Genomic DNA, 25660 nt, shown 5'->3' on the forward strand with positions numbered 1-25660 from the left:
ATTTTTTGCCAGAGTTTCAACTACCTCTAATTGTGTCCTGAAATGAGGAATACGCCTCCCACAATGGAATTGTGCTGTCCACCAAACCTAGGCAATGTCTTCATCCATCCCTACTCTAACCTGTGCTCAACCTCTTGCCTCATTACTCATATCCCTGCATGCATGAACTGTTCCGTACAGCCTCCTACAACTATCTACTGTAGTCTGGTCACAGGCATCTCCTATCCCATCAAGGGCAGGGCTACCTGTGAAGGCAGCCATGTGAGGTACAAACTAAGTCACAACCACTGTGCTGCTTTAAGTGAATATGACAACTAACATGCTGTCTCTCTTCTTGACTGGCCACTGACGCACTTCAATGATTACTTCACAGCTTACACCATCTGGATCCTTCCAACCAACACGAGCTTCTTTGAACTGCCCGCAATATATCCCACTTTGACTGCAGACTTACATATCCCACTTTGCCATAACCCCTTGGCCTCAACCTTGGCTAGTACCTGTCCATCTACCTATCTCCTTCCCTCCCCCATTAAAGAGCTACACAATATCCTCCATTATGCCAATACACACAGTAGTCCTTATCTTTTCTACTCCTATCTTTTTCCATTCCCCAAACCTCCCAACTGACAGCACCTAGCAGCTCTACAGCCCTAGCCTGCCCCCAACACGTCTGCATGCTCCCAAAAGCACACTAAGTCCTCCACACTCCCAAAAACACACTATGCCTTCCTGTGCCCCTACCCTGGTATCCTCCCACTCCCCACCCCAGGCTACTACTTACCCCCACCAATCATACCAGATTGCTGTTCCTGTCAGGCTCAGCTGTAGTCTGCAGTCTGGCCACAGTAGCCGGAGATGGTCATGTGTGTATCAGTTGTGTTTGTGAGAATGTCCGTTTATTTCCAAAGAAGGCTTTTTGGTCAAAATGCTTAAATTATAGCAGTCTTTTCGTTGTGCAGTCTGCAATTCAACATCTCTTTTTGGTGAGTAGTAATCTATACTTTTCCTATTATTTTTGATGTGCAATTTCATCCCCTCTAAAATCTTGGTATGCAGCTTACGGTAGGGTTTCCTGGATATGCTCAAATGGCAAAAAGAATTTAAACGTTTATTCGATATTCTTCTAATCTTACAGTATCGGACATCTGTCCCTTTCCTAATCATTGACTCTGAAGTGCTTCTAAAACTGTAAATGATTTCCAATCTTGGCTTGAAAAGATTCAACTACAAACCAGAAATTTTCTTCAGACACAAAACGTAGGAGCTCCTCCAGCACTGTCAGAGTAATACATAATGCAGGTGCGTATTTATTCATGATCAATTCCTGGTCCTTAATCTCAAATAAGAGCTTTCATCAAGGCCAAAAATTACTACAAACCTTTGCATAAATCCAATGTCCACCATGTACTATAATTTAAATTCAACTGAAAATAAAAATCAGTGACTTTTTTTTCATATTCTTTACATACATCCAACTTCTACATATACCTACTAGTCTGCTGCATCAACATGTTCACACATTTGACCTTTAATCCACTTATCCTTTCACCAGCCCTTCAACAAGTGTTTCAGATGAAGATTTCAAAGTCAGATCATGGAAAACATCTTTCAAACTGTTAAACCAAGCTTTTACAACACTTTATGCGTGTTCATTTAAACTGTTGCTGTTGGTGTAGCCACTCTTCTGTGCATATTACATTACTGGACAGACAGGCGAAAGAGAGCATCCTACAGTCCAGATTATATTTGTGAACTGAAAAAGAAAATGTATTGTGTGCAGTTCCATTGGACATTCATGTAATTTTCTGCCACTTTGCTTGTCACCTTAATACCATAAGTTAGCACTTTAGCATCATTATCACTATTACTGGCATCCCAAAGACATTTCACAAACATAACTGATCTTGTCTCAATAGCATCATGTTAACTGTGTCCATAAATATTAAGTGCTTATGGGTGAATAAACCCATTCTATGTACTCTTCTCACACATTTATCTAGTGGTATGTTAAATAAGGTATAGGCAACCACTCACCTGTAACAGATTAATTTATGAAGCACAGAAACACTCAACAGAAGAATAGCTTTCACATACACTTTTTATCACTTTCTTTTTCTAACATGAAACACACACACACACACACACACACACACACACACACACACACACACGACCCCATTAAGACTGATTACTGATATCAGTTATTGAAAGCTGCTAACCAAGTTGACGAAGGTGAGGAGGAAATAGAGAAGGATGCAAGGAGGGGGTAGTGGGTAAGAATGAGGTCTTATGCCAGGTGACTCAGCAGCTGCACAATATGATGGAAGGAGTACAGAGGGTAGCCAAAAAGAGACGTATGAAGATGGGAGGGGGAGGGGGAAGGAGATTAAGAGGGGGGAGAGAAGAGAGAAAAGTGAAGATGAGGAAAGAGAAAGAAAGAAGAGGGGGGAGAATGCCCACAAAGGGGGGAGGAGTGGGCGAAAGGGGAGTGCTGGAAGAAGGCAGAGCATGATACAGATGAAGGAATGGTGTGGAAAGAAGAGAGAAGGTACAGTGAGGCAGTGGGGACAAGTTAGCACAGATTTAGGATAGGAGGAGTGCGAGAGCACAAGATGTGCTTCAAGAGTTCCCATCTGCATGGTTCAAAGAAACTTGTGCTGGGAGGTAGTATCCAAACAGACTGCGCAGTGAAGCAGCTGTTGAAGTAATTTGAGTTCTTATAGAATACGAGCTAGTGCTCTAAAAGCTAATGTGACCAAGGTTTTCTGTTACATATTTCTGAGCTCCACTGTCATACAAAGAGACAGTACTATTCATTTCAGTTTACTCACCGTTCTATTCTCTCTCGAATGTGTTACAAAATTATAAATAGGAACTTCCACCTTCTTTCCCACTTTTAATCGTTGCAGTGTGTTTATCAATAGCTCAAAGTCAAACGCATCAGGATGGTCAAAATTATATTCATTTCTGGCTGCTTGTTCATGCTGTTTCTCATTTAAAACCTATTAAACATAAAACAAGTTAATTTAAAAGTTTAAGTAGTTTTCATTTTTTAATGCACCAATAAATTTCAACTGACAATACTTACTTTATAAAAAGAATCCATGCTAAGTAGTGTGACCCAAGGAATATCTAATGACTCTATAATTTTTGTTGCCACAGTTGTTTTTCCTGAAGCAGTCCCACCACAAATACCTGAAAATAATTAGAAGCTTTTAATCAGTCATGCAGAAAATATAATGTAAAAGTGACAAAAATGAAAAAACTGAAAATTTCCAGAAGTGAAATGGAAGCGCACCTCTTAGCCTACGATCAAATGAGTAGAAATGTGAAAATTCTTAGAACAGGTGGAAAGTAGCTCTAACATTTGATTTATGTAAAAATTATGGAATGAACTGTTTCAAATTCATAAGTAATATGAGTAAACACTATGCTATCACAGAAAAATACTGTAGGTACCTTAAATGGGAAGGGTGAAATGCATCCAGAAATTCACTATTATTATTTTAGTCTGATTCACTGAAACACTCATGTTTTCTTTCATCTTTTATGGTTACGAAAGATGGCCAGAGACAAGCAGTGCATTGCTTCATTTAAGCCTTTGTGGTGGTGCAGAGGGCTGCACACAAACTGGACCGAAAGAAGAACAAATGTCTCCATTATTGAGCAACTCAATATCGCTACATGCCTTTCTTTTCTTTGTGCCAGCCAAAAAATTATCCAATTCTTTGGCCGTATTACGAGAAGAGATGGAGAAAATCTAGAGAAAATAATCATGGAAGGGAAGATCAAGCACAAGAGGCTGAGGGGAAGAGTAACAAGCAAGCAGTTGGATGTATCAAATCAAGAAGATCTCCAGTCTACCTCAAGCTGGTAACCATTTGGGATGGAGACACTTGATTCATGGGGTCATGACACTCAACACTGAGCACAATGACTTGTTATGAGTGAGGTAAGAAAAAAAATTAGTTTCTAAAACACACGTTCTGGTCTGCATCCTGCATTAACAATAAATCATCACTATGTTGATTAATACTATTTGTTCTAAACTGTGTCACTGCCAGCTAAATTTAACCTTTTAAGTTACACAAAATACCAATACTTTAAAAAAGGTTATGCTTCCTGCTGTTTATCTCCTACGGGTAGCTTAATATTTGCTTGATTAAACTTATTTTTCATACCAAACAGTTACCTACATCTGTAAATACAGTGTCCTGTTTACAAGATATGGAGTGATTATAATTAAACTTTCAAACCACTGCAGAAATAATACCACTGGTCAGAATGATGTCAAATTGCAACGGAATATTATTGGAGAAGGGGGAAAACTTATGACAGAAGAAAAATAAATAGCTACAAAATGTAGTGATAGAGGGTGCTGTAAGTATCCTAATTTAATAGTGGTTGACTACAAATGACAAATGAATCATACAACAATGCCTAAGGTGTACGTTTGAAATTAAACTGTGCTACTCAGTGTGCATGGGTGTACAGGTGTGATGCTGCTAGTTACATAAGCTCATCCACCAAGGCAAGGTCATATCACATCGGATGGGAAAAATCTGTTTTTAATTGTGCTGAGGCACAAAACCGCATAAAAAACATCACCCACATCAGTTCTTAATTGTTCTAGGAGGTCAAAAGCACATAAAAAGCATCAATCAAATACAAACTGGATAATTAATTTCCGTGTGACTGGTGCAAAACATGTTCAATATGCTGTCCGCCATTTTCTGCAAACAAGTTGAAATCAAGAAAAAGCATGTCCCACAACTGATCAAACTGTTTCCAGGGTGACGTTCAGAATGTGTTGCACAATGTGTGCTTTCAATGCAGCTAAGTTTGCAACCAGATCACTGCCACAACATCTTTCAGATAGCCTTACAGCCAGCAGTCACCCGGATTAAGATCAGGTGATTGGGACAGCCAGGCTGTAGGGAAATGGCAGCTGATAATTCTAGCATTTCTGAAATGGTGCTTCAGCAGCTGCTTAACTGGATTTGCAATGTGCGGAGGTGCGCCATCTTGCATAAAAATGACCCCACCCACACATCCACGCTGCTCGAGACCTGGAAAGACGCACTTATGCAAAAGACACTCATAGCGCTTACTGGTGACGATACAGGTAACAGGACCAGAAGCACCTGCCTCTTTGAAAAAATATGGCCCTATGATAAATGATGCCGTAAACACGCACCACACAGTTACCTTTTTAAGGATGAAGTGGTACTGGCTGCTTTGCGTGTGGATTTTCCGTTGCCCATATTCGACAATTCTGTGTGTTGACATATCTTGTCAGATGGACGTGGGCTTTGTCTGCCCACAACATCTTCCACGGCCAATCACTGTCTACTTCCACGCAAGTAAGAAATTCTAATGCAAAAGGTCTCTTGCTGGCAGGTCAACAGGAAGCAACTCGAGCACATAGGTAATTTTGAATGGATAGCAAAGAAGGATGTTTTGTAGGATTTTACACACTGTGCTCACGGTGTATCCAATGTTCGGGCAATTCTCCATGCACTACACGTTTGCACACCACCACTCATCTCCTCCTGCACTGCTGTGGCCACTGCTTCCACTGACGTCGAATCAATTAGTTTCCTCCCTTTACCAGGTTGCACACCAAAAGAACCCATCTTTTCGAATTTCCGCATCATTTTCTCCAGACCCATGGCAGTCATCGGACCAACACCTTATTTCAAACCCTTCAGTGTCCAGAATTTCTGCAGAGCGACATGTGCACAGTCATCATTCTTGTAATACAGCTTTACAAGCACAGCGCGATCCCGCATTGAGACAGTCACGGTAAATGCCACAGACGTGAAAGGAGGAAAAGCTGTGTACCCGGCATGTTTATACCAACTTCAATGGGTCGTGCACATGATAGGTGTTTACATTTATGTATTCTGACACATACAGTGCCACCTATTGATCAATTTTCACACTATTTTTTTCCTTCTGCCTTACGTTTTTCCCTTCTCCAATAATATTCCATTGCAATTTGACGTCATTCTGAACAATGGTGTTATTTCCACAGTGCTTTGAAAGTTTAACTATAATCACCCTGTATTACCAACAGTCAACCTCTACAATGAACATTTCTGCTTTTCATGTGGCTTACAGACACTATACAGTTTGAATCTAAATAAAATTATTTGCAGAAGCAGTGGCTACAAAGGTGTTTTTAATTTTTTTTTTTTTATAACTGATAGGTATTACCAATTTCCTGCTTTATTTAAGATAGAAATTTGTTTAATTCTTTCGCATCAGAGTACAGGACTCCAGTATGAATCCTAGAAAAGGAGGAAGGCAAAATAATCATGAAACCCAGTACCAAGCATAGCCCAGTGACAGGACATACGGCCTCAAGCACAGACTTTGAAGAAGAGGATCAGGTACCTATAGTTGGAGGAACAGGAAACAGTCTGGCTAGCAACTCTGAGCATGGTATTTAAGGTGACCTGAAGGAAATAGGAGCAGCAGCAGCACACACTCGTGTTGGGTTTGCAAACGTCTAGCAGCACCATCATTAGCCAAGGATTAACATAGCTGTCAACTGTGTAAATAAAGAGTTGAGTGGATTGCTGTGGCTGAAGAAGTTCCACATCTGTGCTGTAACAGTTGCTGCAACAAAGAGATGGGGATACACAAATGTGGTCTAGAACTGAATAGGAGAGAGGAGGACAGAACAGCATGCACAAAGTGGAAACAGGGCCACAAGCACACAAGGCAACATCTCTACGATTACTGGAGTCAAAGGGGCACATTTTTAGATTAGAGAAAGGTTACAGACAGATAGCCTTCAAAGAAACTGAAACAGAAGAGGCACATAAAAGTTTTGAGAGAAGTAAAATTAATTTATTTAATAAGAACAATGTTCTTATTGGGTGGGGGAGGGGGGGGGGGGGGGAGAAGAGAGTTGGAGAACAAGGTAGATGAGCAGCTTTTATGTCTAAAATATGTGGAAAATTCTGAAGTGAAAAATATTCTATGCCCCTCAGAACATGTGACCACAGGGATAGAGAAGTTAAATATCAAGTATTATAGACTAGCATCATTTTCTTGTACAGTTAACATGAAAAGACAAGGAGTTGCAACGTATGTAAAAGTTGTGCAGAAGGTCAAAAATATTGAAACAAGCTGTTTTTGTGTAGATCAGTTTCTAGAGACACGTACTTCTGAGTTATGGCAGAATTACCTCTATTTTATTTTTAACAGTCATCAGATAATCGCTAGGCAACTTTCAACTATTTATGAGAAATCCTGATGCATTATTTAACTACCTGTCAGACAAGAAGAAACATTTAGTTTGTGAAGATTTTGATGCAGATTCTTACAAAATTCTGACAGAAAAATGAAGCAAAATAATTATTTGGCTGTTTCAATCAGTTTTCAGAGATAAATTCCCAACTCGCACACAGTAAGATGGCAGAACCATGACTGGTAAGTTTGCACCTAATTGTTAATAAACTATCTGATCATGCTGCACAATTAATAGAAATAAACAAAGTACACCTTACATCTCTGAAGCATGTTCATAAAAGCAGGGAACCTTATTAATGAAGGTGGGGTAAAATGTTATAACAGTAAGTTAAAAGAGGTAGTATAGGATGAGGCATGTATAGAAAGAGAGATGTTAATGTCTAAGTCAACATATTACATAGTAATTTGTGTCAATATTTGAAAATAACTTTCCTAAAATTTATCTAGAAAGTCCACAAGGAAAAAAAGTAACCAAGGAAGCCATGGACAACTATAGGAATTAAAATGGACAACTACAGGAATTAAAATATCATGACAAGAAAGGCGAAATTTATATATAGGCCAGAATATGTCAAGATCCTTTGTTAATTTTATTCTGGAAAAATACTGTAAATTTTTTTAAGGAAAAATCATTAAAATGTCCAGCAATATGCATGTTACAACAGAAATTTATAATGCAGGTGATAAGATTAAAATTATATGGGACATTATGGAAGGGCAGACAGCACAACAAGATACAAAAATTACACCAATGTCAATGTTGTGACTGATAATGCAGCTTGGGGTACACATACACTTGGGGTTACACGAAGACTTCTTAGGGAGTACATAAGATTTAAAATAAACAAAGCCAGTGTACTATGTTTTCTGAATGATCACAAATGAAATATTTCAGCCAGAGAGATCTGAATTGCTCTTTACCCAAGAATTCATTTTCCTCACTTTAGCTGTCTACTCAACAATGATATCTTACAGCTGTACTCACTAATCATTTGTGCTGTTTGTTTCAAATGCCAACAATAACAGTGTATGCAAATGTACATTACCAACTACCTTATGATCTTTCAAGTATTCAGAATATTTTTGTGACTTCTGTGCAGATTTGTTTTCTTTACTCAAAAGTCTCACATCTCACTCTTTATATCTGAACTGATTTTCTGATTATCATGGTTTAATTTCTTTTTATTGTTGATGCAGTGGACTACATATTTTAACTTTTGCTGTAAGATAGGTAAATTCATTACAAGAGGAAAATGTAAAATCAATTAAACAATTGATAGTGGAGATATTTTTAAACCACCACTGGTGAAAATTTTACCAATGCTTGTTCCACCACAAGCATCATGCTCACAGCAATAACATCAACAGAAAAATATTTTTGTCTTAATGTTTTTCATGCATATGGCTTGCAACTTCATGATTTAGTAACCATGATTTCCCTTGTGGTCCCTTTAGATAATCTTGACAGCAGGGGTTTAGAGACATCACAATGTATCTACAAAAACTGGCCACTTTGACATATCTGCTTCACTACTGTCTAATGTTAAAGCTACAAAATTGTTGAATGGATGTAAATACACTAAGAACCCCGAGATATGATTATCAGAAATGTAAATTTGGTGGTAGCAGTGGCAGGGTTTCTATTTTTGCACAATTTCTTCTACCTTCATCGCAAATCACACGTTTTGTAGACACATTGTTATGACTAAAAAGGCAACAAAGTGTGTGAGGAGTTTTCATCTCTTTTTGACCCTAGGCTCAATTATGCAACCAAATACATGGCACATATTGAATTAAATCCATCACCCACTCCACTTTTTTGCATTACTCTTCATCCTGGGGAACAAAAATGGCAGGAGGAAAATTTTTTCAAAAATTCATCTGGCACAAGGCTTATCTACTGTTACCATTGGATGAAAATTTTCCATACGTTCACAGTAATCACTTCTGCATTTCTTGTTGCAGTCACCATCCTTTATGTGTTTATGGCAGAGGGAACCATGTACCACTACTACTAGTCATTTCCATTCCTTTTCCATTCACAAATGGAGTGAGGGACAGGATGACTGTCTACATGCCTCCAAGCGAGTCCAATTTATATTTTCTTGTCTTTTGCAGTCCTTACACAAAATGTACATTGGTGGCAGTAGAATTTTTCTAAAGTCAACTACAAATGCTCGGCAGTAGAGTTTTTCTAAAGTCAACTACAAATGCTCATTCTCTAAATTTTCTCAATCACCACCATCCCTCCAGGTTTTCCCTACTTGACTTCACAAAGCATCTCCGTAACAACTGTGTTTTGACTGAATCTACCAGTAACACAAGTAGCATCACACTTCTCAATTGCTTTGATGTCTTCCTTCAATCCGACCTGATAGGGATCACAAACATACTGGCAGTACACAATAATGGGTCACACTAGTGTTCTATACACCGTCTCCTTTATAGATGAGCTATATTTTCCTAAAACTCCCCCAATAAACCTGTCAACCGTTTGTCTTCCCTACTACCATCCTTACGTGCTCATTCCATTTCAAATCTCTTGCAATGTTACACCTAGATATTCAATAATCATGACTGTACTGCTGTACACCACTCAAATGGTATTCCAGCATTACAGGATTGCTTTTCCTACTCATCTGCATTAACTTACATTTTTCTACATTTAGAGTAACCTGTCATTCATCACATCAAATAAAAACCCCCCATCCAAGTCATCCCCGCGACCAGCTGCTTTTGGACACTTCAGCCATTGGCAGGTGTCATCTTTCCCACAAGCACAAAGGGAGAAGGGAGTGACCCTAGCGAGAGGAGCCAAAGACAACTTACACTTCTCTGGCTGAGAAGTGGGGACTGGTGTCCTCAATGGTTGGCGCAGGCAGTGCTCCCGAGGTAGGTGGTGCGGGAGCAACAGGGAGGGAAGTGCCCCCACAATAAGGGGGCAGGTGTAGCCTTCCAGCTATTAGAGCTGACTAGAATTCGTGGAACTGAGGGGGCTACAACTGTTCTCGTAGCGATGGCGTAAGAGGAAGTCATAGCCACAGGGTGTAGACGCTCAAATTTCCTCTTAGCCTCAGTGTAGGTCAGTCAGTCCAGGGTCTTATATTCCACGATGTTCCTTTCTTGCTACAAAATCCTGCAGTCTGGTGAGCAAGGGGAATGATGCTCTCCGCAGTTGACACAGATGGGAGGCGGGGCACATGGAGTATTGGGATGGAATGGACGTCCACAATCTCAACATGTGATTCTGGAAGTGCAGCGGGAAGACATATGGCAGAACTTCCAGCACAAAGCACCGCATTGGGGGAAGGGATATATGGCTTGACATCACAGTGATAGACCACCACCTTGACCTTCTCGGGTAATGTGTCACCCTTGAAGGACAAGATGAAGGCACCAGTGGCAACGTGATTATCCCTCAGACCCCTATTGACGTGCCGGACGAAATGAACACCTCGGCACTCTAAGTTGACGCACAGCTTGCCGTCAGACTGCAAAAGAAGATCCCTGTGGAATATAATACCCTGGACCATATTTAAGCTCTTATTAAGCGTGATGGTAACGGAAACATCCCCCAGCCTGTCAGAAGCTAGTAATGCCCGTGACTGGGCAGATGATGCCACTTTTATCAAGTCTGATCCTGACTGCATTTTGGACAAGCCCTCCACCTCCCCAAACTTGTCCTCTAAATGCTCAAGAAAAAACTGAGGCTTCATTGAAACAAAGGAGCGCCCACTAGTTCTCATACGTATGAGGTACTGGCGCAAATAAGGTTCGCTGCCATCCTTATCCTGGCGTTCCTCCCATGGTGTGCCAGGAAGGGGAATGATTTAGTGTCGTACTTCCTTCCATTGTACTGCAACTTTGAACACTTAGAGACTGCTGGTGTGCGATCACCAGCAAGTGATGATGTGGTATGCATCATTGTGCGTCATCCGCCCTGATGCCACCCACTCCGACCAGGAGCCTTCCCCATGGGCACCACCCAGCTACAGCGAAGGCCACCTGGCACAATGGCCATTGCCGAGAGTCCCGATGCCCTAGGGCGACAAGCATCTACTCCTTGGCATACATGGGGAGTTAATGGTGCAGCCATCTTCAGAGCGATCCCTGTGTGGTCACACAGCTACAACCAACAGGGTATGTGGCAGCCCCACCACAACAGACTGGCTAACATGCTGGACATCAGGTGTAACCAAGCAAACAGGTCCATTGTCATTGTCAACACAGAAAACATTAATGCACAATGGACAGAGGATAACGTACCCAGGAGGGTGACCTCGCCCAGCAGCTGGAGAGTGAGCCGAAGTGCGGATCCACGTCAACTAAGGATGCAAGAGGTCTCAGCACATAATGAATACAATGCACCCTTTCCCAATTGGCTCGATCTTCAGGAGAATTTGGAAAAATGGAGGTCAAACCCGAGAGGCAACCATCACATACAGGCCGAAACAAGTGAGACTCCTTTTGGTCACCACCTAGGACAGGCAGGAATACCTTGGGCCTATTCTGACCCCCAGTCCCATAGGGGGATCAGAGATTGTGGTTCGTAGTTTTTATTCATATGAAACTGAGAACTTTCTCTGAGAATGTGCTTTTGCTCTTGCTCTCCAGAGTAGACAACCCATGGTCAGGAAAAAATGAAGGGGGTGTCACCTCGATGCTTCCGAGTGCCAGCCTGTGAAGACTCACTGCTAGAGGGCACAGGGGGAGGAGGATCCTGCTCCATGAGGCCCACAGAAGCATCAGATTTTTTGTGCTGTTGGTGTGCGGAGTCCCACCCAGAAAAACGGTTGGTGGTGCACATCAGCGACACAGAGGCAGGCCGGGCGAAGGTGTCACGTGGCGACACTGCTAAAGAGGATCTTTGAGTCAGCAAAGGAGAAGACTGTTTGCCTTTGTTGGACTTCCTCAAGCCTTTCCGGTTAGAGGAAGACTCAGGTGTTGGTTGGCTGGTGGGACATAGGAAGTCTTCATGAGAGTACTACTCCCATCCTTTCAGGCCTGCCAGTTGTGTGGCTGGTGACTTCACCCCTTGAGGCAAGAGTTTTATGGCTTGTTGCACAGCTGGACGAGTGGACAGTGATGCTACCTTGACACTGGGCTGTTTCATAACCTCGGAGCTTAATTTGAGGTCGCATGTCTGTGTGGCCATGTCCTTCGTGGAGTGAGATGTAGCAAGAATAGTACTGTAAGTGCCAGATAGTAGAAAGCAGGGTTTGCGACTAGCCAAGAACTTGTGAGTGACCAAATCTCCTGGACATCCCGCTCATCGAGATACACTGGACGATCTCGAGAGGACTCAACATGATCACCATTGCAGTTGACACAGCAGGGAGGAGGAGTCGGACAATTGCCCTCGGGTGCATCCCTACCACAGGTTACACATTTGGCCGGGTTTCAACAAGACATTTGAATTTGGTTGAAATTATGACATGGGTAGCAGTGCACCAGGGGCAGAATGTACAGTCAGACATAGCCTGCTTTGATCTTTGACAGAAGCACCACTACCAATAGTCAGAAGAAGAGTGGTGTGTGGGCACTAAGGAGGAATCTACATTTTCCATCACCCGATGGATGGCACTGACACCCTGATCAGAGAGGTATGTTTGGATTTCGGCCTCAGTTAGACTGCCGAGCAGCCTACTGTAAATATCATCACGAGAAGAATTCAAAGTTCTATGGGCCTTGACACAAACGGGATAGCCATGGAGAAACAAAGCAGCAAGCAGTTGTCATGCTTGAGAATCAGAAGTATTCCCCAAAAACAAAGTGCTATTCTGTAAATAAGAGCAGGATTTCACAAGGCTGGCAATTGCACCAAGACCTTTCTTAATAATAGACGGATTTACCATTGCGAAGGACTGACCGTCTTCAACACGTGAAACCACAAGGAACTGTGATGCAGCTGGAAGGGTCTTTGAACCATTAGCCTCAATCCGTTTACGTGCCGTAACACTGATTGTGAAGACAATTGGCTCATTGCAAGAAAATCTCCATGACTGGCAGCATCTCCAATGGTGCACTTCTTCCATCTGGGAGCCCCCTTCACAAGGGGGCGCACCCGCCTTAGGTTATTGTTCACATCTGCCAGACACCTGACAGAAGGACCAATTGGAAATTTGGGAAGGTAGCTGCTCAGGCAATCACCCCTCCCTTGGGCTGGCCTGTACCAGGGGTATGTGCGAACCCTACGTGTCGACCTGGGACTAGGAATTACCCGTTACCCAGTCACTTGTTACATGTCAGACGCATGGGCCAGCCTTCAGGAGCGCACAGGGAGGAAAAGAAAAAAAAGGAACCTCAAGCACCGAAGTGGAGGAAGGATAGGAGAAGGTAAACAAGGAGAGGAAACGGGAACAAAAAACAATGGTGAGATTGTCCGTATGTCAGTGACGGACAATGCGGAACATTCCCAATAACACACCAGACCTGTTCCCAAGGGAGGGGGAAAAAGAACAGCAAGAGGACAGATATGCAGCACGGGAGGGAAAAGATTCTCAAAAGGCTGGGGCCTCATGGTAGCCGAGCATGAACCTGCCAAAGAGTGGCAAGCCCCCTGGAGGGACCATACCTTCCCATGACCACTGCTGGCAACAATCATGTACAGTGGCTAAATCCTGCCAAGTCTCTGCAATAAGTTTGTGAAACAAACATCCAGCTTCTCACAGCCCTGTTACAGGACCTCAGTCAAACTTAGTGAGTTGATGTTAATGGCATATTCATCATCTTAAAGACATTCCTGACTGACATCAGCGCTCTATGTCTCTAAGGTATCTTATGCTCACAACCGTTTAAAGCCTGTATTTAAAGTGAACTTTATCGACTTCTTCGTAGTTGCACTACTAGTGCCACTGGTATGAGACAGGTACAAAATCTGAATATCATCATCTTTCAGATGTAGAAACATGCCTAGCAACTTTCACTTATGTTGCACAACTCCTCCTTCATGGTGGAACTTTTTTTTCCCCATCGGTGTATGTGGTAGAGGTGTGGGATGGGGGAAAACAGACACAGGTCAGGAAATAAATGAGAGAAAACTAAAAGTGATTGAAGAACAAACTAGTTACTGAGTAGAAATGCTGGACTGAGGAAATTAATGAAAATTATTAACATAAATTACGGTCAGGTGGGTGGCAAGAACCAAGAACATGTTGTAATGTCGTTTCCCCATCTGTGGAGTTCTGAGAAACTCATGTCTAAGGGAAGAATCCAGATGGCATGTATGGTGGAACAGGCTGAAACTCTGTCTTCCTTATTACTGTACCTTTGACCTTTAAGCTATCAGGTTTTGAACTCTTGTCCAGTGCAGTTACCAACAGTTCGTCTCTCCTCCTCATCCCATCCCTGACCCGAGATTCTGGGTGACTTTTCTGAACTCTCCTCATTTTGTAAACCTCTCTGCTTGTTGAGCAAGTTTTTTTTTTTTTATCAATCCAATTATATTGTATTTTACTTGAAATAGAAGTAGCAATACAAAAAGCCAAGGTAACAGTACACAGAAGTAGGATACAACAGATAAAATATAGCGACAATATGCTGCGACTAGTATGTTGCACAATGGAAGGTGTTCTATATATTTTTTTAATTTATTTTTAATATTTCCAAAATAATGTTCATATCACATAATATATAATCTAGTCACTGTCTTATGAGAATCTAACCCCGAAAATGCGGTTGTTCCAACAGGTACAATACCAAAAACATGCTCACTGTGTGATAACAAGTGAACTATTAAACCACTGTAATGACACATAAGTGCTTTCAAAAACATTCCAGAATTATGACTGATCACTGATATGTAAGAATAAACTGCTATCTGTCACCTGATAGACAAAGTACACAGGAACTCGGGAACAGCTTAAGTATCTTCTCACGAAAGCAAATATTATGAATACATAGAAGCGTTATACAATAAAACTGTGCAATACCTAAACTGAGAACATATAATGAATAAAAAGATGAAAAGCTACACGAAGGTTACATTTTTTGGCACGAATTAACCAAACAGAAAATTACTATAAACAAAAGTTTGTCAGGAAACACTGTATCAAGTCGCCATCTATTGGACTCGTAATAACATCTTGTAGCAACAGCTATACACTGAACATTGAACATTGAAGCCATCTTGCAGTGATATTTTTTGCCAGTCTCCTTGAACCAGATGGATATTTGTTACATAATAAACTGGGTGATATAACAGACAATGTAACATTATTTGTTAGTCAAAACTATGTTTTATTAACCAACTGTATCTGTACTTCTACATTTCAAAACACAGTTCTCATTAACACCATATTTTACTGCCATCTGGAAGATGTCTTTACCTAATACTTCAATTTTTACAGTCAGGCAGTTTGCACTCAAACGTCATCAAACAACATAGATTGGATACTTTGTATCCATGTTAGACGAATTCATTTTGCCTAAGAATGTGTTATACATATTTTGGGGAATTCTACCTCTTTTTTACAATGGGCATTTTATGCATTATATTAACATTTTTCACTGAGCACTTGCTTCTTCCATTTTTATGGTAACTGTACCAATGTTTCGTTTTTCTTTCCACCATACCCTTTATTTATTTCTCTTGAACTGCTTTACAGAATGGTGTAAGGTTGGAAAACATAAGGTAGTATAAAGTAAATACAGTGGTCAAGACATATATCAGTTTTCGAATATTGTCAGTAGAGAAGCATTAACAACAGAATGGGTAGATCAGGTGAGCTCACTGACTTTGAACATGGACTAGTTACTGGATGTCACCTGAGTAACAAATCCATCAAGGCTGCCCATGCTGATTGCTGTGTCTGAAGCAAAACACAAAGAAACAGTCACAACAAATTATGATTAGGGAGACCTCTTGTAACAGGGTGTATACACGCACAAGGAGAAAAAATTCCCGGATTTTTCCCGGCTCTCCTGGTTAAAAATACATTTTCTCCCACATGAAAATACGCTTTTGCCATGTTAAGTGACAGCCTACTTTCCCTCGGAACTGTAAAACTTATCCTTTGATAGGATATGATTAAATACAGCAGCGTAGAATTTCAAGGCACTTTAGAAAACGATAATCAGGGGGAGAAAACACATTTTGGAAAGATCTTTGATGTGCAGCAACATGTACACTGCATATTTTCGCATTATGAAAGTATAAATTCGAAATCCACCAACAGGATAAGTTAATGGTTTAAATTAATATACATAGTGTTGCTACAAGACAGCAAAGCTTTCGCATATAATATTTGTCTCTAAAATTAATAAGCTACAAGAGAAGCTAAGTTTTCACTTATAATGTTGATCTGTTTAGCGCATATTACACTTTAAGGTACATCACATAAATATGCCAGCAAATTTTTAATACCAATGTAAATCTCTGATCTTCTGGGCTCAAAATTCTTCTAAATGGCTCATCATCAAAGAGTTGATTTTTAAAAGAGACCAAACACTCTATGATTTATGTTCATCTTGCGTAAAAGGAAATTTACTTTGAAAATAACGCTTTCCGAACAACAATTTGCAATATTTTCCCATGACCTGTTATAAATAGATTCATTTCAGCAATTGTCAGAGAGCGTCAGATAATAGGCGTCACCACGCTTGCGCAGCTACAGTGACGCAGGAAACCCGAATGTTCGTACGTGTAAAACATTGAAAGATCTTACATTATGTTATAAAAGAAATAAGACATTAGAGGATACTCCAAGAGTGTCAGAATTTCATGAACCATACTAAAATGCATAGTTCGCCTTACAATGCACATTCATATGTCCAGATTCTCAATGATGTAGAGCTCTACCAGATATGAAGCTTTTCAATGTGGTTTTCGGGACATAAATTTTCTTGGAGTACCAGAACTGTATTATCTCATGTTTGGCTCTTTATTATGGCATAATACCATACGTGCTAGAAGATGAAAACATGCACCTGAAATGCAGCAAAGAGTTGAAACTAGCCATAGTGTGGAATAAATTGACTACCTCAGCAGGAAAGCTTAATAAAAGCCAAATTTATTTATCAAACCGACAAAAATAACCTCATTGTTCTGCAACGCAATTAATGATTGACTGTCAGAAACATGGAAATAAAATCTGAAACTAATAACATATTTTACGCTTCCGTAATTATGTGAATTTATTTTAATTCACTTGATAGCTCCCAGCCATAGAAATCTGTCTTGTTTTCATTTGACGTGAGAGCAGTAAACAAAGAGGAAACAGAAAAATCACTAAATGTAAAAAACGGGTCACTTGGAGACCACCCCCCCCCCCCCTCAACTATAACTCAGACTGCACTGCACATCAGAACATTAAAAAAAATCTTTTCAAGAATAAGTTCATTTCGTAGCGCACATCTTTCTGAAGAGTCTGATACATAAAAGATATATCTTTGAGGAAATTTAAGACACATTATTTGGTCTTAAGTGTGCAGTGAGGTGCCATGCATCTTCAAACAACTTTGTTATACCGCACACCCTGTATTTTGCTCTGTGGAGCTCAAACATGTATATTTTGTAATGGATGCCATCAAACTATTTCAGGACAGTGGAAATCAAAATGTCCTGTAGTGCCTCTCCTGCTCCCAGTCTGCCGGTTTGACATCCTGACCCCCCTTTTTTTTGGTAAAAAACCCCCTCGCAATTAATACTGGATAAGATTATTTGTAACCAGGAGAACAAGAACTCTTCAGAAAAACTGGACTCTTCATTGCCTATTAGCTAATAACTTGCACTTCTGTGTGACAAAATTAAATCTAGGACACCTAAAACCAGTAAAGACAAGAGACAGACAAGACAGTACACATTTCTTCAATCCTTAGGTCCTAGCGACTTTTCTCTCTAATCTTGCTACAGCTTTACATGGCGTGCTTTCCTTTCTGCGAAAGGACTTTTACCTTATCAAAGTTCGTCAAACATTTTGCTATATGAAAAATAGAAATGCCGTTGTCTAATACTGAAAAGCTGTTAATACAAATAGTACCCAAGACTGGTGAGGTTTCTCGATCTGATTACGTCTATTTTGTCACTCTGTGCTGGAGAAAACAAAATAGGCCTTTCTAATATTTCAGCAATTGTAACACACACCAAATAAGCGAGACTGTTTTGGCAATAATAATCATTTTTATAATACATCAGAATATAATTCACGAAGTACCAATACGAAATACGTATTTGGCCTACTACAAGCTAAAAGCTTTACGTTAGGAAATAGTTTCACATTTCATTCATACGCTCCAGTTTCTCATGCATGTGACCGAAAAGTAGTAGAATGAAATTTTTGTATAAATTAGGAATTGTCATAATCTTCCATAGTTTGTGTGATGTCCCCATTTCGTCCCTTCCTCATTCTAACAAACAGTCTTGTCATCACTAATTCTGTAACTATTGCTACCACTGTCAAAACTCATTCTCCGGTTAACTTCACTAACCCTGCCACAATCACCAGTTTATTTATCCAGTGATTATTCTCCGGTTAGGCGTTATTACGTGTTCGTACAATGCGTTTTCAGCACTACTCCCAGAATGGAACTTAAGCGGCTGGTAATCTGGGACTACAACTGGCCCTGTCTCATGTAGTGATCTGACCAAAAAATTTCTGTCAGAATTTCACTTTCTTGGTTGCACCGAGAAGATAATACATAATCTTTTTTACCTGTTACTCCTGTTAGTCGTTTATTTCCACTCTGGTAGTCTGAATCTACGATTTTGCTAGTAATTATAACAACGCTGAACATTCGCAAACCGAATCAACCACATAAACAAGCAGCACTTGGCATTCACTGGTTCAGCTTTATTCCGCTCTATAGCCGCATCCTGTTTTGTCAGCAGGAAAGCTTATTTCTAGATGTGATGAGCATTCCCCTGGCAGAGACATCACATACACTATGCACACATTCACAAAAATCAACTTATAATTCATTCAGAAATCAACTTAGAATGTGTTCAAAAACCAGCAGGGGTGCATTTCAAAATCATATGAATAAGAGAGAGACCGACGTGCGCTGGAAAGGTGCTTTGTGAAACAAGTTTCTTTCCCCCCCCCCCCCCCCTCCTCCTTGTCAGGAATATGAATATGTCCTCTCCTCCCGAGATTGCCACCCAGTTCAGATACCCTGGTTTGCCCTCTCTCCCCACTAGATCCGGCCTGCTGCACACGTGTGAATCTGGCAGCTTGGGCGCGCCAGTACAATTATTCCGGGTACCATGTGGCTGGTTGCTGCTACTGCTGCTTACACAGCCAACAGCCACATTTCTGTACCCAGAAGTGGGAGAAGGTACTACTCATACGCAACTCAACTGCGCATGTGCATGAGCCCGCTTGTAACTGATTAAATGAGTCTAATGTAAACAGTTGTGACGTCAACGCTCATCAAAGGTAATCTGTTGTTATGAAGCATTGCATAGTTTTCCGAAAGCCTTCGACACATTTTGCTGTTGGTAGACGCTTGTACGAGCACTGTGTTATTTTATATGGCGCATTTCTTTTGCAATTTAAGTTTTATTTTCATTTTTTTCCTCTCGATGTTTTAATGCTGCAGTATTATTCTGCAATAGCGGGATACAGTAATATCCTATGTTAGAGTAACAGTTCTTACCAGTCAAAATTACAAAAATTTAACTGGAAACTAAAACAACAAAAAATTCCCGAATTTCTAAAAAAATCCTGGATTTTTCCCAGTTTTCTCGCAGATGAAAAAATCCCGTGTTTTTCCTGGATCTCCTAGTTGTCTGGGTTGTATACACCCTGTGTAATGACAGACAGGCACCATCGAGCATTGTGAAGGATGGTTATGAAAAATTTAAAAACACATGAAATTAGTGGAAGGAATCGCTCATGCCACTGAAGTGGCACCAGTAGACTACCTAGCACAGTCACTGTGTAGCATAGGGAGTTAGAAAAGAATGGGGTACAATGTTCGAGCAGTCCCTCCAACTACAAGTCTCTGTAGCCAATACTAAGTGATGCTTGAGATGTGTAAACAGCACTACACAGTGGATGATGGAAATGAGTGATTTGGAGTGATGTAGCATACCATACCCTGAGGCAATCTGATGAAAGGGTTTGGGTTTGACAAAAGCCTGGAGAGCATACCTGCTGTGTGTGATATGGAGGTGGTGGTGTTACAGTAAGGGGATGTTTCTTTCAGTTAGGGCACGGTTCTCTTACTGTACTTAAGAAAAGACAGTATCTGGAAGGATATGAACATGTTTTACAACATTGTTTACCACATACAGTAGAGGTACAGTTCAGAGATGATGACGGTATTAGTGTGACTATGCACTCTGTCGAAGCAGCATAAGAGAGCTAATTGTTTGGGGACTTAACTTTTTTGAAATGGTGTGCCTGCTCTGAGCCCTGACCTGATCCCAGTGGAACACCGCTGGGACGAGTTAGAATGTTTACTTCATACCAGACCCCAGCATCCAACATGATTATCTTTTCTGGTTTCAGTTCTTGAGGAAGGATAAGCTACCATTCCTTCACAGACATTCAGACCCCTCATTGGAAATGTCCCCAGCAGAATTTGAATCACCATAAATGCAAAATGTGGACACATCCCATATTAATGTCCACTGACAGGTGTCCAGACACTGTTTGTCAGATAGTGTACTTGTTAAAAACCATCAAAGTTCTAACATTAATCATCATTTCTTACCAATCACAAAGGGTTCTACTTGCTGACCAGCTGAGTTGTACCATGGTGGCCGGCCTGCAGTGTAAATAGTGCGCCTATGACTGCGAAGTATTGATTCAGATGCCGTTTTCTTTGACGACTGTGACAGTGAAGTAGTCCTTTGCCGCTTTGAACGTGGCGACTTCTGGGAGCCTAAAACAAACAAGAAGAAAGTAAAGCAATAATGTGTAATATTTTACATTACAGTTCTGATTGGTTTTACAACCAAGAAGGTATGAACTAAATTAAAAGAGTAGGAAAAAATAAGTGACAGCAACTGGATAAGATGTACCCTAATTTTCATATGTAAATATCAAACAAGAAACTTGTTACACCAGATAGTAAATGGTAATTCACTTCAACAAAGCTCATGCAACTTGCCAAATCCAACAGTTTTCATATTCAACAGCTAAATTTGCAAACATCAACTGAATGTCAGTTTAACAACTTTGGTAAAATTTCCATAGATACCATATTTTTATATAAAAAAAAGTGAAAGCTGTCCTCTTTGATAAGATAATCATCACAATAAACTGCTAGGAAGTTTTGCACCCTCCACAACATGTGTAGTTCGTGTTTTACTGATAAGAAATTCTTTCTCAGCGCTGTTGATCACAGCAAACCACTACATACAGACAACTGTGGAATGGAGGTGAAAGTGAACCAGTACTCACAGTGCAGTTCAGCAGTATGTGCTGTCTCTCCAACTGTGATAGACCATGCAGCTCATGTACCATCAGTCTGTCAAGATGCCTCTAAGGACCATTATGAGCTTAGATTGTGTGCACACCGTAACTTTATGATAAAAAGGATTGTCCGCATGGGAAATTCCCCTTATACCGCAACAATATCACTCAAACACTCAACCAGTATCCTGCGACACAAAACACTGTAAATCTGCCGTTTAGCGGTCTTCTCCCAGTCAACAACACCAGCTGATGATTGCTACCTACAAATTAAGGCCCATAGGTGCCCCAAGCAGAACTTTATAGAACTGCACGCTGCCTTTCTGAAGGCAAATGGCAGGAATGTATTGACCCAAACAGTAAGCAACAGTCTCCACTAGATGATTTTGGCCTCTGGGCACATGCCACAAACAAAGTGCATGAAGAAAATGGCCGAGGGAATACTGGAATGAAATCTGGATCAACTGCATCAGTTTTTCTCTGATGAGTGCAGGACCTGTCTGCTGCTTGGTGATCTCCATAGAATGGTGTTTAGTCTACCAAGTACCAATGCACATCTTATGACATTTGGTCCCAGGCTCTTGGCAGGAAGGTCAGTCAACCAATTTTTCGTCCAGTATTATATGTGGACATTGGACGCCTCTTAACAACTAAGGGTAATTTGAGAGCTGTGCAGTATTGGGACAATCTTCCAACCTATTGCAACATTTTGGCAGTGTATCCTTCTTTCAAAATAGTGCAGAGCACATCATCTCTATCTCTCAACAGATTCCTCCAGCAGGCAGGAATCAACTGAAAGGAATGGAATGGACTGGATTGCAGTACCTGCCAACATGAATCTAATTTGGCATGCTTAGGGCATGTTGATGCTTGCAGCACATTTCTAAACAAACCTTCCTCACCTACTGAGTGACTACACAAGGGCTATCATCAGATTGTGGCAAGTTTTAACACGATCACCCCAGTAACATTGCAGCCAGAATAATGATGAAAAATTTTACACTGAAGTTTTTTAAAGGTTGTACTTTTATATCCTGCACCTCTTGAATCTACACCCACATGTGTCACAAATATGCTTGTAGTGCTAAACTGTTTTGAGTAGCTTACAAGAAATTTTTCAAAACTTATACTTTACGAACAATAAGATTTCCACATTAATATGGTGTTGCACACCTATTGCACTCTCAGATTCTTTGACTTTCAATGCCATTTGGTGCTTAAAAATCTGGGCAATTTACAAAAACCACAGCAACACAAGGAAAACAAAGCAACTACAATTTCCTTTGCTTTCATCTTAGTGCTGCTATCCATAGACGTTCCCTGTACATTATTAACAGCAGCATCTTCAGCATTTATTGACAGTACGGCTGCAGTTGATGCTGCAAGTGCAAGAGGAGGTAGCTGAGAGATCCAACTTGCACGAATTGCACTGAGGAATTGTTTATTAGATGAATACCATTGCAGGTCCAGTGACATCTATGACAGTCATAAAATTCTGAACTTGCATGTTGCTTAAATACCCAACCTTCTATTGTTAACTGATTTAAGCACAGGTATAGCACTGAAAAGGTTTATCCAAGGACTGGATTGAGGAGAGAGGCATGGTACAGTAGTCCATGCAGTTGTGCAAAGCCACTGTGCCAGGGTGACACTGAAGTTAGCACATCTGCCCAGTAATCAGGAGTCCCGGATTTGAATCCTGGTTTTGGTACAAATTTTATATTCTGTATCTGTGTCCTCCCCAACAATTTTGCCTCTTTGGTTACTCTGGTACTATAGATGTTACTTACTGACATCTTAAATGTCCCATCATCTTATCCCCTCTTCCAGTTAGTGTTTTCACCAATTCTGCAAAAACATTTTTATTGTACCTTCAGTACTACAAAAACAAAACTTCAGTTAACTTCTTTTGCAATTTTTCTGCTGTGCGTCATTCACTTCCACTTAATGCTGTGCACCAGTCATTTCACCAAGTGAGGTGGCACAGTAGTTAGCATACTGAACTCTCATTCGGGAGGATGACTGTTGAAACCCATGTCCGGCCATCCAGATTTAGGTTTGCCATGATTTCCCTAAATCACTTCAGGCAAATGTCAGGATGGTTCCTTCAAAAGGGCATGGCTGACTTCCTTCCCCATCCTTCCCTAACCCGATGGGACGAATGACCCTTCTGTTTGGCCCCTCCCCCAAACAACCTGTCATTTCATGTCAACTGTGCCCCTACATTGCTACTACCTTTATAAGAGCAAACATGTTCCAGTCTATTATGTCTATTACTCCAATTTACCATATTTTTTTCCATCACAAAGTCTGTCATGTCGCATATTACACACAACTTTTCCTTCCATAAACTATGGTAGCCCATCCAACGCTCTTCAAGCACCTACATATTAACAAGTGGTGGCACAGCTAAGTCAAAACTCATGACCTTTAATTTTTCGATAAAGCCATGTATTTCTGTTCACTTTACCACCTCCTCTTTTGCAGATGTTCTACAGGTCACTGTGGGGACAAAGACTGCAATCATTTTTCATTCATGTAAGTAATGCTGGACATCTCACAAACTTAACATACCTTCATCAAAACATACTATGAATAAAAACAATTAAGGATTAACGTTTGAGTGGACACACCGATTTTTGTAACACAAGCAGGCGCATGGCACACTTTTACACATTTAAACAGCTGTCTTCATGTTACCAAGGTAAATACGAATGAGCAAAATCACAGTTTAAAAACAATAAAACAAACTTTCATTAAGGAGATGAATCACTGTTTAATTAAAAAATAGTAAAAGAAACTTTCATTATACCTCTCCGATGCCATGTACAAGTCTTACTCCACAGTGATCACACACACTAAGCATTAAACTGCGCAGTTGCATCAGATTATAGCCAACCATGTGTCAGATTGTCTCTAATACAATTGACACATGGTGAAAAAGTTGCTGCTGGCTTGGAATCTGGGTCATTTTCTTGCACAGATCATATATTTTTTTCTCACCTAGCATGCTGTTTTATTTTATATTACTGCTGCTCACATGGACATACACCAGCACAACTTAGCACTGGGTTAGCTGAAGCAATAATGAAGGCATAGGTATGGGCTTGCAGTTGTAAAGCAACAATGGAATGGTACAAGACAATGTTATTTGTGGTTGGCTTACTTTGTACAAAGGAACACCAGCTCAAGGTTAATTGAAGCCTACAATATATGGTTAATCCTTAATTATTTTTGTTCATACTATGTTTTGATGAAAGTATGTTAAGTTTGTGAGATGCCCAGTATTACTTACCGGTGGAAATGCAACAGTTTGATTGCAGGTTGATGATATATATATATATATATATATAGGTGCAAAGAAATATTGTTTGCATTCTGTTCTCTTCATGCTTATGTGTGCATGACATTATACCACATAATGAAGGAGATAGGTCCAACAGACCCGAGGTTAAATACAGCAATTTGAAGTTGAACTTCAATCTTTGGATTTTACTGTAGTTTTTGTCCCTGAGCACTTGGGGGCAAACTTACCACAAGACTTCATCGAAGGAGGGATGAATATGCAGTTATATAACGTAAGGAACACAATTTAAATCAGTATCAGCTATTTAATTAACAGGACTCGACACTCTGGAGAAACTAATCATGAGATCGCCTAGCTGTAGTGTCAATGCCATTTACAGAAATTCTAAATAAAGTCTCAACAATAAAAACTAACAAAATCTTTTTTGGCGAGAGTTTATCAGCAGCACTGTACCACAAAAACAAACTGTTAACAGCAGATATTAAAAATTCCTCCGAAGCTTGTAAGTATGTAGGGACTTCTGTAAGTAAGTCACACGTCATCCCATGCTAAGATGACTGCACAACAACACTGGTGCATTGTCAGAAGAGAGTACATGTTCCGGTTTCCTGTAGAGAGTTCTGCTGCAGTACATATGAACAGTGCATTAGAGTTGAGTGAAATGGTGCAGCAGCAATTGGAAATTCACTCCAAACTTGAAGTTCGTGAGACTATGTGATTCTTGAGG

General features: G+C 40.4%; 1 protein-coding gene across 2 annotated transcripts in view; it reads right to left on the bottom strand.

Moving 5' to 3' along the window:
- The window catches only part of LOC124606778 (uridine-cytidine kinase-like 1), a 120901-nt gene that overhangs the window by 74699 nt on the left and 20542 nt on the right, over positions 1 to 25660 (bottom strand). For both annotated transcript variants that reach the window (XM_047138837.1, XM_047138836.1), the window contains exons 3-5: positions 20923 to 21093; positions 3092 to 3198; positions 2835 to 3005 (exon numbers count right to left, since the gene is read on the bottom strand). In XM_047138837.1, the coding sequence (XP_046994793.1) occupies positions 2835 to 3005; positions 3092 to 3198; positions 20923 to 21093 (449 nt within the window). The remainder of the gene's footprint in view (positions 1 to 2834; positions 3006 to 3091; positions 3199 to 20922; positions 21094 to 25660) is intronic.

This window comes from Schistocerca americana, chromosome 3 (genome assembly GCF_021461395.2).
Source record: "Schistocerca americana isolate TAMUIC-IGC-003095 chromosome 3, iqSchAmer2.1, whole genome shotgun sequence".
NCBI classification, from domain to species: Eukaryota; Metazoa; Arthropoda; class Insecta; order Orthoptera; family Acrididae; genus Schistocerca; species Schistocerca americana.